Source organism: Panicum virgatum, chromosome 5N (assembly GCF_016808335.1).
Source record: "Panicum virgatum strain AP13 chromosome 5N, P.virgatum_v5, whole genome shotgun sequence".
Classification (NCBI taxonomy): domain Eukaryota; kingdom Viridiplantae; phylum Streptophyta; class Magnoliopsida; order Poales; family Poaceae; genus Panicum; species Panicum virgatum.
In genome coordinates, this window is record NC_053149.1 from 5,397,784 (window position 1) to 5,410,136 (window position 12,353).

General features: G+C 44.3%; 2 protein-coding genes and 1 pseudogene across 3 annotated transcripts; all 3 read right to left on the bottom strand.

The window, feature by feature from the left end:
• Nucleotides 1-253: 253 nt before the first annotated feature.
• LOC120672550 (protein PGR-like) lies at nt 254-3,771 on the bottom strand. 2 transcript variants are annotated; one of them, XM_039953029.1, is made up of 6 exons: nt 3,000-3,771; nt 2,804-2,917; nt 1,436-1,658; nt 1,102-1,350; nt 845-998; nt 254-474 (listed from the first exon to the last, which is right to left on the bottom strand). In XM_039953029.1, the coding sequence occupies exons 1-5, from the start codon at nt 3,158-3,160 to the stop codon at nt 867-869; spliced, it is 879 nt and encodes a 292-aa protein (XP_039808963.1). In that variant the 5' UTR covers nt 3,161-3,771; the 3' UTR covers nt 254-474; nt 845-866. The 2 variants fall into 2 exon arrangements, with proteins under 2 accessions (XP_039808963.1, XP_039808961.1); XM_039953027.1 differs by lacking the exon at nt 254-474 and having other exon boundaries at nt 588-998.
• Nucleotides 3,772-4,409: 638 nt separating this feature from the next.
• On the bottom strand, nt 4,410-7,386 carry LOC120672551 (annotated as a pseudogene).
• Nucleotides 7,387-8,138: 752 nt separating this feature from the next.
• LOC120674456 (serine/arginine repetitive matrix protein 1-like) lies at nt 8,139-11,080 on the bottom strand. The gene is made up of 4 exons (XM_039955637.1): nt 11,023-11,080; nt 10,152-10,937; nt 9,572-9,711; nt 8,139-8,764 (listed from the first exon to the last, which is right to left on the bottom strand). The coding sequence occupies exons 1-4, from the start codon at nt 11,078-11,080 to the stop codon at nt 8,621-8,623; spliced, it is 1,128 nt and encodes a 375-aa protein (XP_039811571.1). The 3' UTR covers nt 8,139-8,620.
• Nucleotides 11,081-12,353: the final 1,273 nt, after the last annotated feature.

Below are 12,353 nucleotides of genomic sequence, written 5' to 3' on the forward strand. Positions count from 1 at the left end.
CTAATTCTTACCTGAAATTCTAGGAATTATTTGGATCCGAGCTGGAGGCCTTCAAAACATACCTTGGCCTTGTTTGTTTTCTTCCTTTCTATTCCATTCTACAAAAGAATCTCGCATGCAATCTCGCATGCATGGTGTACTAAATGAAGTTTATTTGCAAAAAAATTTTAGGGATAGGTGTAACTTTTCGCGACGAATCTAATGATGGTAATTAATCAATGTTTTGCTACAGTGATGCTACAGTAATCGTTAGTTTTGTAAGCTGGTTTTGTTTGACACCGTAATTAACGGTCAAAATGTCACTATTCACTAGCATAACACAAAACAAACGGGGCCCTTGCTACTTTAGCTACATGGATACAACGAGAAAAGAAATGAAATACTGCCCTGTATAATGTGTGTTTCTCTTTTTATGGATATATCGTCTGAATCCTGGACCAGTTCTCAGCAGATGTTTGCATGCCACAGCGTCTCCTGGTCAAACAGTTCACGTTAGGCAGGATTTCCGATGGCATGTGTTATCAGAAAAGATTAACTAATAGCTCGGTCCTTTCAGATAGCGCTAATCACTGCTAATACATTAAATATTTAACAAAGATGAAAAATTATGTTTGTTTTCTCTTGCCAGGGCATAAATAAATGTGTTACGGAGAACTGACTTTAAGGGATAGCTGTTTTTCCTCTATTTGAAGATCTAAGATCCCATCCACTGTTGAAAATTCTTGATGCTAAAACAACAATGTATCTACTATTACATGCATCAAACTGATTAACGGCACTGCTACACAATTTGCTGTTCTAATTCATCAATCGGTTTTCTATGTCTTCAGTAATGTGGTCCTACCATTACTCTCCGTAGCTAGACCTCAGAAGATGTATGTGCAAGCCACTGCAGTAAGAACAGTTGTCAATAATATAGACACTACATTGACCCCGTTGTTATCCAATATGTTCATTCCTGAAATCCTCGTTACGGTTGGACCATCTACTCCCACCACCTAAGCAAAGCAAACATACACAACAGAGAAACAATCAGCTTATGAATCAGAGAAGATGGATATGTAGACACTGGCAGATTTCAAATAGTTGAGGATGTAATACCCTTTTACGGACACTGCAGAACCCACTGTACTGAACCGTTGCGCCCAAGATTGAATCAATCAGGCTTCCACATAGGCCAGAAGCTGTAGCCAATGGTATAACTAGCAACTGCCTCCAGAATACATAAGAAGCACACTGTGCAGTTAAGAATCCTATCAGCACAAACGCAAGCCCAATCGAGAATCCAGCTGCTGCTGCTGCGAGAAGTCCATGTATGGTTACACCACCATTGGTACCCTTTTGCACTCTCTGATCAAATTTAACGTTGAAAGCAAACAGTCAAATTATATGCTTGCTAGTTAATTGCACAATCAGAGAAAAGCCTAAAGCATACCTTGAATGTTGTGATAAGTCGTGGCTCAGCTTTGCTAAGAATGCCAAGCTCAGAAGACCATGTATCACCATTGCAACAAGCATAATGTCCGATAACACCACCAATAAGTGCAGTTACAAGAGTTGACTCTTTTGAATCCAAACACCTATCCGTCCCTTTAGTAACTAATGCTATCAAAACAACCAAGATACTTGCAATGCCACTATTTGACAAAACTTGCTTCCTGCCAATAAGAGTGGGTGCACCTGCATTAGAAAGATTCAGAAGGGAACTTTCTGAAATCCAAATATACCCATCTCAGCAATGGCGCTGTCAACATTTTCAAAACTAGAAAGTATACATAAATAAAGGCACATTGGTTGCACATCAATTACATCCAGATAAACAGCTTTTTGTTTTTGGAAAATTGACTCATTAAACCTGAAAAATTGGATAGATGTGGGTGGTGGATAATATTACATCAAGATAGAAACTGTTCATTGTTTTTCACTTTTCTTGTATTGTAGCAACACTTTGAGTAAGGGTAAACAAAATAAAGTAATCAATGGCATGGCTCCCGCCTGAAGAAAGTAGGCATGCTCTGAGGCAAGAAATATCACAAAGAGGTATCCAAAATCTCTATGACAGTTGACATGGTGAATTCTTAATAGAAGAAAGGCAATCTAATTCACAACAAGCTTCACATTCATGACCGTCGTCCTTATGAAAGTTAGGTCATCTAGTCATTTTAAGACTTAGGGGAAAACCTTATCAAGCCCTTGGGTTATCCTTTCGGACACAAATGACAAAACTACAGAATCACTGCAGGAAAGGCTTCTTCTCAGCGGAAAATTAGTCCACCGAATCAACTCATTATCCTACTAAACAACTGAAACAGAAATCATCTAAAGCTTCTACAGAGCTAATGATGTAGACAACCAAAATTTTGGATCATTCCTCATTCGCAGAACCTTCTCGTTCCTCAGTTTATAACATCATGCACCAAACGTATAAAGTCAAGGGACTTCACTTTCAGTTTTCATGCCTTAAATAAAAAATATAACGCCATTATACCACAAAACTGAAACAAGCCCTCCCTCAGTTAACATCATCCCATATTACTCTTGGGCCTTGTTTAGATGCACTCAAAATTTCAAAACTTTACAAGATTCCGCGCCACATCGAATCAAAGTATTAAATATAGCTAAACAAAATAATTAATTACACAGTTTGACTATAATTTGCGAGATGAATCTTTTGAGCCTAGTTAACTCATGGCGGGATAAAATTACCAAATACAAACGAAAGTGGTACAGTACTTTGCACCCAAAACTTTTCGCATCTAAACGAGGCCTTGGTTAGAGCAACAGAGGCAGCACTTTAACTCACCAGTTACGCTGCCCACCCTCCTTAAACTCGGGATCGAAAGCACGCTTCCTCGCCTCGCCGACCCTCGTCACCCGCGAGGACGTGAAGAAGAACACCAGCAGCAGCCCGGCGAACCTGCGAAGCACAAACTCGAGATCTAGTCACGGATTCACGGGCAAGCCCTTCCGCTGGAAACGAAGAGGGGCGCCTCTCGAACCTGTACCCGGCGACGGTATGAGCCACCATGGCAGGGACTCCGACGAACACGGCGCTGAAGTCAACGGACTTGCGCCGGACCGCGCGAGCCGCGATGGCGCCTCCCGCCGCCACCGCCACCGCCGCGCGGATCCAGATGCCGCCGTCGCCGCCGTGACCCATTGCGGCGACCTCGTCACCCTGAGATCCAACCAATACCAACCGAAGCAAATTGGCAGTCTTAATGCTTACGAGATCGTTTGATCTCGAGGATTTGGAAGAGCGATCGTCGCGAGGTGCCCGGTGGCTTGCTGCTCTGGACAATGGTGTTCCTTGGCTGCTGTTCTGAGATTTCTTCAGGTTTAAGAAGTCGTTATGTTTGACAACTTTTTGCAAGGAACCCCTTACATTTATTCAGAGTTGTAGTTTCTGCCCCCATATTCCTGTAACTGATGAGCCCACAATGCATTGACTTGCACTTTCGCAAGCAAAATATCAGAATGAAGAGGAAACACAAAATTTGTTCTCATGGATGTACTAGTACCCATCAAATAAACAGAAGATCAAGTATCATCGAAATTTTGGACTTGAATTAGTTCTCCAAACCATGCATCTGTTCCCTGAACCTAAGAATAGAACAAAATTTCCAGGGAAGCGTAGATTGTTGACAGGACTGATTGTTGATGACCCATCAGGCCAGAGATGATGAGAACACGATTTGAAAGCATAATCATAACACTGTTACCCCTACACACAAAAAACCTACAAACCTAGAATTCTGTGGTTGGACTAAAATCTTCCCCTGGCCCTGCCCCGGCCTCGGCCCCTTCCCCTGCCTCGCCCCCATCCTCCAAAATCTCTTCTACCACCACCTGCTTCATCAGGGCCATTGAAGCTGAACATGCTCATCCGTAAACATTCAGCATCCGAACTCTCTGCCCCACCATGGAAAACACCTGCCCCACCCTGAAAACATCATATTGACATTGAAATCAACATTCTGACGCTAGTGTTATCAAAAGTCTGGGAAGGAACGCATGATCATAATAGGGGATCAAACTAACATGCATATCTTCTAGGTCAAGTTCTTCCTGCAGTTGCCTTGCCAACTCCTCATCTCGGCTAGTGTCTTGCATATAACTTTCTGCAGTGGACTTTGAACCAATGGCCTTCCTCTTCTCCCATTCATCAAGTGTAAAAACCTGAGCATCTTCTTCCCTACCTTTGCCCTTGAATCTATGACCCCGACCACGCCTGTCTTCAGGCACAGCCTGCGACATTTTCTGCAGTAGCTTCTGTGCAGCAGCTTGGTTTTGAACAGGAACAGTTTCGCTGACTGCACATTGCAAGGAAATAAGTTCCAACTGCTCCTGACAATTTATGCTGAGTAAATCAATACGAAAGATATGTTTTGGAGGCTGACCTTCTTTTGGCCTGCTATCTTGAGTAATTTGCTTAGATTCAAGCTTGCTTTTTGTGGTGTCTTTGTTCACGTCATTCGAAATCTCATTCATTGGTGTGCCACCAGAATTAACTGGCGCATGGTCATGAGTAACTGCCAACTTCCTAGCTTTATGGAAGGAAGACAGCTCATAAGTTACAAACACATCACAAAGCCTTAAAGTTGTGCAAACATGCAATAATTGCTTGTGACAGCTAACAGGTGAGAATAATGTTGGTATACAAAACAAGTGTGTGTTGATAAAAGTGTGCATCTCGCAAGCATGTGAGAACCTGAGAAGGAAGGATAATTTCTGAAAAACATGGAGCTCTGCACCTCCTCAGAAGCGTGCTGATAAGGAAGGATACATCACAAAGCCTTAAAGTTGTGCAAACATGCAATACCTTCTGAGGAGGTGCAGAGCTCCATGTTTTTCAGAAATGACAAGGAACCAGTCTGCTATCCAATTAATGGTGCTTAATCAGATTTACAGGACTTGACAGTGACTTCCTATTAAATTTCAACAAAAGCATGTATATATTTCTAGTGACGAGTGTAATACTATAACATACGTTATAGCACCCTTTTATAAAAGAAATAGTCCTGAACAACAATATGCCATCCATGTCGATTTACCGCCCGAACCAAATGCAAGTTTTTATTGACTTCCAGTGCTGTATTTTACTGAATGATGTTTTTAATGAGCTTTTTCCCTTTTTTCTGGTGCCTCGTATTGGGTTTCATCTCTAGCCTACCCCAACTGGCTTGAGAGTTGGGACTAAAAGACTTTGTTGCTGCTGCTGCTGCATTTTGCTGAAAGTAAGCAATTCTACATAACTTCCAGCTCTTTAGTGAACAGCATGAGGGGAAACAACAAAATAGGGTATGAATGGTTACCAGGATATGCTTGAACTTTGGTTGTCCTGCAGGGACGTGCTTCAATATCTAACTTCTCAAATGGTGGAGGTCCAGCTCCATCATCACTTTGAGACAACCTCAAGGATGGACGAGATAAGCCAGAATATTTCTGGTTCATCTGCCACTCTTCATACAGTGATTGGACAGTACCCCCAATGACACTCACATTTTTCGCGCTTAAGCACAATATGCCATTATTGATTGGAATCTTATTCTCAAGGCGAATCTATAAAGTGGCAAGTAAGGAGGAAAAATGCATGTCAAAATGCTAGTTTTCAATAAACTGCAGGTATCGCATGACAGCTCAACCAGTGTAGAATCGAGGAAGTGTAAATATTCAGACAGGTACTGCGTGACAGTTCAGCTTCAAATGATAACAGAGAAGAGAGAACCATAACATACAACAGTAGTCTGTATGAACTCTATATGCTTTCTATAAAAGCTGAGTAACCCTATTTTGAAAAAAAAAAAGAACCATGATGAACAACTCTTAATCAAAATTCAGGCCTTCTTATTTAGTTGAAATCATAAGGAAATTCAGAAAGACCATGGGGCAGACTGCAGACAGCCAATGGGAACAACGAATGTTATCTCCCAAGTCCCAACCCCATCTTAATGCCACATCACAATATATACATCATCTCAAATAAGTGTTCTTACACCATTCAATAGAAATTTTAGCATGCCGACATTATCTTTCCAAAGTTAGTTTTCATGCTGAAAGATGGAATAGCATCACAAAAAGAGCTACTTGAACATTCCTATTCCCTTATCCATTTCCAACATGCTCAAAGCTCAATCAAGTACTGTTAAGCTATATTCTGGTCTCTGGTTCCAATGGCATTGATATTCAGGATTATAACTAGAAATCTCGGACCCAGACAGGCAGGCAAGCTTAAACTCTGTACACATAATGGTCACGAAATGTGCCACTCCACAACAAGAATTAGAGGCAGAAGAAGACCACATTCAACTGACCTTGGTACCTGGAGCTATCTCTTCAGTGATGAATGGAATAGGAGAAAACTCTATGGCAACAGCTTCACATATCCCATCAGTGAGACCAAAGCGCAGAAGACGACGCTGCTGTGGGTTCTTGAAGGAGGCATCAATGCTGCTGCGATATATATCTCTAACAGAGACTACCTGTATCAAAACAACAGTTTCGTGGAAATAGTTAGCAGAGCGACAGGATTAGAACAACCAAAAACATCATAAACATATGAAAAAACAGTTGTCTCCCACAATAACATGAGAATGCACATTCAAATCACAAGTGCTGAAGCTGAACAGACGTGATCATCATTTGTTTCTTTGTCTGGAATTCCATTGTCTGGAACACACATCAATGTTTCACCCAAGCTTGGTTCAGAGAACTGGCATTTCCAATGTTCTTTCAGTCTTTTCTCACTTATTGACGACAACCCCTAACTCATGAATGCATATGTAACGTCCACCAAAATCTAGTCATGGATTAAGTAGGTACCCTACCAGTCTCAGTGGAAGTGTCATCGACACAGTTACCAAGACTATATCATAAACTAGGTAATCGAGCCGGAGAAGTGTCATGAAATCGACATAGTAAATTTAATACTCATGACACTACTATGACTCTCGCACTGAGACTGGCCTAAGTAAGGCATTTGCCCCCGCATTCGCGGGTGTAGAAGCTTGGGACTTGGTGGCTTTGAGATTTCTGACAGTACCTGCAGGACGATGGGGCCGTGGAGGTACTAGAGCCGCTTCGCCGTGGCGGCGGTGGTGGCACGGTCCGGTAGGGACTTGCCGCCGAACGTCCTCAAGTCCATGTCAACGAGCTCCGACTCCACGGCCTCCGGCGACGGCGTGGGGGAGGCGAGGAGAAGGGCCTGGATGGCCTCGTCGGCGGGGTCGCGGAAGCGCCACCCCCGGTCCGCGAGGGACTGCAGGAGCCTGTTCTCCGCGGAAGAGGCCGATGCCCTCGGTGCTTCCGCCGCCGCCGCCGCCGCCGCCATCGCAGTCGGGTTTTCTCCGGCGGCGAGGTCAGAAAGGCCGCTTCAGCGTTACGGCTTTTCGGAAGTTTGGCTATTGCCAGCGCGCATTGAAGGCGGGTTTTTACGAATCCGTGATACTCCCTCCGTTCTAAAATTATAAGTTATTTTAAAAATTTTGGAGAGTCAAATTTTTTCAAATTTAATTAAATTTATATGACAAGATAATAATATTTATGATACCAATTAAATATCATTAGATTCTTTGTTAGCTATATTTTTATAGTGCACCTATTTGATGTCATAAATTTTTATTTTTCTCTTTATAATTTTGGTCAAATTTTGAGATAGTTTGACTCTCCAGGATTGTTGGAATGACTTATAATTTGGAACGGATGGAGTAGCAAACAGAAAACGGAAGTGTTGTTTATTGATTTTTTTGCCGAGGGAAAATTTGAAAAGTACATTAAATCCCACTTTGATTTTGCATTCGACCCCATATTTTGCATTCAGATTGTAACAGCTTTGATTTTTGTTGAATACGCTGGGTACGCACTTATTCGAGTCGTCTCTGTTTCGCTAATATGGATGGAGCCAGAGAGCTTTTCATATCAAAGATGAAGGCATCACTGTGTTCGCTTGGCTGTGGCTGATGACTGGTGCTGATTTGTTACGAGAGACCAGTACTGCTGACTGATTAGTAGCTGGTGGCTGGGGCTGATTTAATATGAGAGAACAGTATTGCTGACTGGTTGACTGACAAGCCAAACGAATATAGCGAATGTGAAGATGTGGAGCCACAAAGTTGTCCATACCAAAGATCAAGTCAGTGTGAAGATATGGGGCCACAAAAACTTTCATATAAAGATGAAGTAATATCGATATACGCAAAGTGATAGTTGATGGTGGTAGTCCAGTGCGATGTGCAACAGTGACCGTTTTGCGTCTTACTATTGGGAAGCTAGGTTGGACTCGGTGCAGTACACGTAACTCGATACTAAGGTCCCCTATATGGACGTTGATACAATTGGCAGGAGGTCCGGCCGTGGAAAGACATTGGCACTAGTGTATCCTAGGAGCAATTGGCAGCACGACCGGCGATGTCCAACGCAGCCGATCCCACGGCGCGGCTTCAGGGCTCGTCGTCGGTCACTCAACGCCATGGTTCACGACGCCTCCGCGGCAACGCAGCTCATGCACGCCCATCGCCGGTCGGCACAAAACCATCTCCTGCTTCGTCCTCGAACTCGAAGAGCGCCGAGCGGATCAAAGCCGAATCGCGCGGCATCCGCGGTGCCGGGCCGGGGCGTCGTGCTATTGGGTTGCGTGATTGCGTCGCGATCCAAGCAAGCCCAGCTCTCCGCCAAGCATAGGTCCGAGCACTATCTGCCACTCTCTGGTAGCCTTGTCACTCATCGCCGCGCCGTCCCCTTCTCTTCTTGGTTGCAGCTTGCGCACCTGGGAAAACAAAATATAAAGATTTGTCAAAATCTTTACACAAGAAAACAAACTGTGTCCTCCATGGCGGCACAATGTCAAAATCTACTCCGGAGATTGTTTTCCGAGCTTGAAAAATAAAGATTTGTCGCTGCCGTACCAAGTTCAGAGAGAATCTCGTAGTTCATTTTTCCTTTCTCAAAATTATAAACGGGGACCGTGAGATCCTGATCAGATTTGAGCTTCTCTCTCATAGGGAACACCGTGTGAGCAGGGGTGGAGACAAGTGTGCTACAGGTTTGTTAAGGTTTGTCTTACCCTAACGAGCAGAGTGCCGAGCAAACTTGTCTTCATCCACCCACCCCACAGGTTTGTTAGGTTTGTTATTATTTACTAGTGGTTATGCACATGCCCAGGCACGTGTTTGAAACTAATTTCTATATCAACTCTACAAGAACGTAATGGACACCATGGTGTAGTTCAACCAAAGAATATATGTATATCACGTGTTAGTGAGAACATAATTAACAGATCAATAGAAATAAACAAAATAAAACTAACTGTAATAATAGTTGCGCGAACATCATATTGGATCCACCATAAGAACTTGTCTTAATCCATTATTGATAAAAATATCGGAGAGTCTATGCCGACATAGTGTCTATGAAATTTTCTCGCATGCTAGATCAAGAGAGCATTCGGAAGGGGAATCTAAAAAAAGAGTGAGGGGCAACACCATTAGGTCCAGCAGGGGCCAATTAAACGAAGGTAGAAAGAATAATCATGTACAGGAGGAATCAAGGGTTCTCCTTGAGACTTTGGCAGTACCTTTTTTAGGACAATCTCAAGGGGAAGCTGTTCTGCTATATTTGGGAGTTCCCGGAAAAAGATGTCTTTCTCAACGCTGTTTTTTAAATTAAGAACTTCCATGAACTGGATGGTCTCTACTAACTTATTCTGGAAAAACTCTGAAAACAAAGAGCCGAAGACAACATTTCAAACTTTTGAAGCTAATGCAATTACCACTTCTGGGGCAAAATTTTGTAATAAGACTGAGCTCTGAAGAAATCTATTAATTCAATGAAATGACACCCCAAACGTGGACTGTGTGGGGGGCAAAATTGATTGTTTACCTTTTATACGCGCGAATGCCTAATTGATTGTGCAGCAGAGTATTGTACCCATGAATACCCATTTAAGTATGTTGATATTGTCTCAAATATTATATGCCCGAATGCCTATTTGATTATGCAGCAGAGTTTTGTACCCATGAATACCTATTTAAGTATGTCGACATTGTCTCAATATTAACTATTCTTTAGTGCTCAAACCAATCTGATTGCTCAGAAAACATAATAATAAATCTGATGATGGTGAGGACTGGAGGAGGGCGTGCAAATCAAAATACCTGTTACCTGCAGTAGGGAAGCGAAGTAGGGAAGTAGGGATGGGGAACCAGGACCTTTATGCGTACATATAATTTTGACGCTCGGGAGAGGAGAAGCGCAATCAGGCTGACGTTGATGGGCGGCGACGGTGGCCAGGGAAGTTGTGCGGCCGCTCTCCGGGAGAGCAGCACGGCGACCCTTTGTCTGCGGCGTGGAGGTGGCTCGCGGCGGCGGTGCTGGGAGCCCGGAGCCGGCTGCAGGCCCCCGGCGTTCCGTTCCGGCGCGGTGGCGCACCAGTGGCCAAGGCGGCGGCTTGGACAGGGGCGGGCGACGCTGCCTGCGCCGTGTTTGGGAGGCGGCGCTCGGCGGCAGCGCGGGCACACAGTGCTGCGACGGGGAGGGCCGAGACGGACAGCGAGGCGGCGCGGGCGATCTCGACGGCGAGGCGGCGCGGGCGATCTCGACGGCGAGGCGGCGAGGGTGATCTCGGCGGCGGGGGCCGCGGCGACGTCGAGACGGCGAGCTCACGGCGAGGCGTAGGCGGCGGGGGCCGCGGCGACGTCGAGACGGCGAGCTCACGGCGAGGCGTAGGCAGCGCGGGCGATGGGCGAGGCGCGACGGCGGGGGAGGCGCGACGACCGACGGTTGATGAGGCGCGACGACCGATGGTGCGGCGGGACGGGGGACACGGGGGAGGGGGCGACGGGCGGATTGGTGAGGCGCGACGGGCGGCGTCGCGAGGCTGAAATCACGCGAGGAGGGGGCGCCGGGAATTACGGCGCTGGGTACACGCGGGCGGGTTGGGCCTGTTTGGTTCGTTGCTTAGCGGAGCCAGGCTCGCACGGAGTCAGCCAGGCCAGCTTTGCCCAGACCGTGTGCATGCGACAACACCTTGTTTGGTTACCTGAGTCATTTCAGCCAGGCCAGTAGCAGCTGTTGTTTGGTTCATCGCGTCCATGTATCTCTATCTCACGAACCGTGCAAGGATTCAGGCTCACTTGCACCAAGGGAGCCAGGCCCGGTAGATACGGCCGATTTCTGCGTTTCTGCAGAGCCTGGCTACGAGGGGAATCTTGCACGCGCGGAGCTAGGTTCGACAGACACGCAAACCAAACAAACGTCTGCTCTTGCACGCGTAGAGCTTGGTTGAGTGCTGATGTAGGCAACCAAACAGGCCCGTGGTGAAAAAAAAAACAGAGGTTTTGGACGGAATCATTTTCCCTGATGATGTTTTTTTTGTCCACCACCAAATTCTGTCAAGCACTTAACTTTTTCATGTGGGTCTTAAAAAAGTGTTTTGTGAGAGGAATGGGTGAGTTAGTATTGGTGAAAAATGTTCTCAATTTATTCATCTTTTATAGTATAGATTTATACCGTCTCCTCCCTCCAATCTCAAACATAAACATACAAGTCTATACTTTCTCCAAGATGCGCACCAAATATAAATCCATGATAATCTCCTTCAATACATGCATCTATACCTATTTTAGTTCTAGAAATAACTGCTGGGAAATATAGTAACTATTGGAATCTTCGCCTTAATTCTTGTGTCCAAGCAATAGACTTGTATTAGAATCCAGCAGAGCATTAGAGCAGTTACAAATCCTCCAACTCAACTGATTTCCATAGCATTAAATATATTGCAATGTAAGCAAGAAGCTGAGGTGGCAGCAAAGTTAATGAAGAGAGATGATAAAATATAAAGAAATCTGATCTCATGTAAAAAACTATGTCCACACGAAAACCAAGACAATAGGAGAGAGGATTGGAAAGGAATAAGAGAGAGAAAAGATATAATTGGATAGCAATTTATTTTGAAAAAAAAAACTATTTATTAGAGATATAATTTTTATAAATAGTGTTTATATGACATGACAAATATAGAAACTATTAGTGATTTTTTGGGTTGGGATTGGCCTTAAGCCTTCTGAATTTCACGGAATCTTCTCACCATCAATTGGCCGCGACATTTTGGCGATTGCTCGGGCTGATGACACACACCACTGCATTTAGAAAATTTAATTGCAATCTTTTTGTCTCCTTTTTACCGTAAAGCTCTCACCTTTCTTTTTTCGCGACCGTGTCTGGGCACATTTTTTATTAAGAAGAAAGCAGTTATAGACATAATTTTGATGTGGCCAAATAAAACTTGATCAACACAAGAGCACAAAAAGTTAAAACTAGAGAAACACTGAAAAAAAACGAACACATAAACAAGAACC

Excerpts from the sequence above, each read along its gene's own strand:
- LOC120672550 (XM_039953029.1), bottom strand. The coding sequence starts at position 3,160 with ATGGGTCACGGCGGCGACGGCGGCATCTGGATCCGCGCGGCGGTGGCG. Across the intron at positions 1,659-2,803 it reads GAGGGTGGGCAGCGTAACTG|GAAGCAAGTTTTGTCAAATA; the intron begins GTGAGTTAAAGT and ends TCTTATTGGCAG. Across the intron at positions 999-1,101 it reads TCTGCAGTGTCCGTAAAAGG|GTGGTGGGAGTAGATGGTCC; the intron begins GTATTACATCCT and ends TGCTTTGCTTAG.
- LOC120674456 (XM_039955637.1), bottom strand. The coding sequence starts at position 11,080 with ATGAACCAAACAACAGCTGCTACTGGCCTGGCTGAAATGACTCAGGTA. Across the intron at positions 10,938-11,022 it reads GACTCAGGTAACCAAACAAG|GCCCAACCCGCCCGCGTGTA; the intron begins GTGTTGTCGCAT and ends CGAACCAAACAG. Across the intron at positions 8,765-9,571 it reads TTGAGATTGTCCTAAAAAAG|GTGCGCAAGCTGCAACCAAG; the intron begins GTACTGCCAAAG and ends TTGTTTTCCCAG.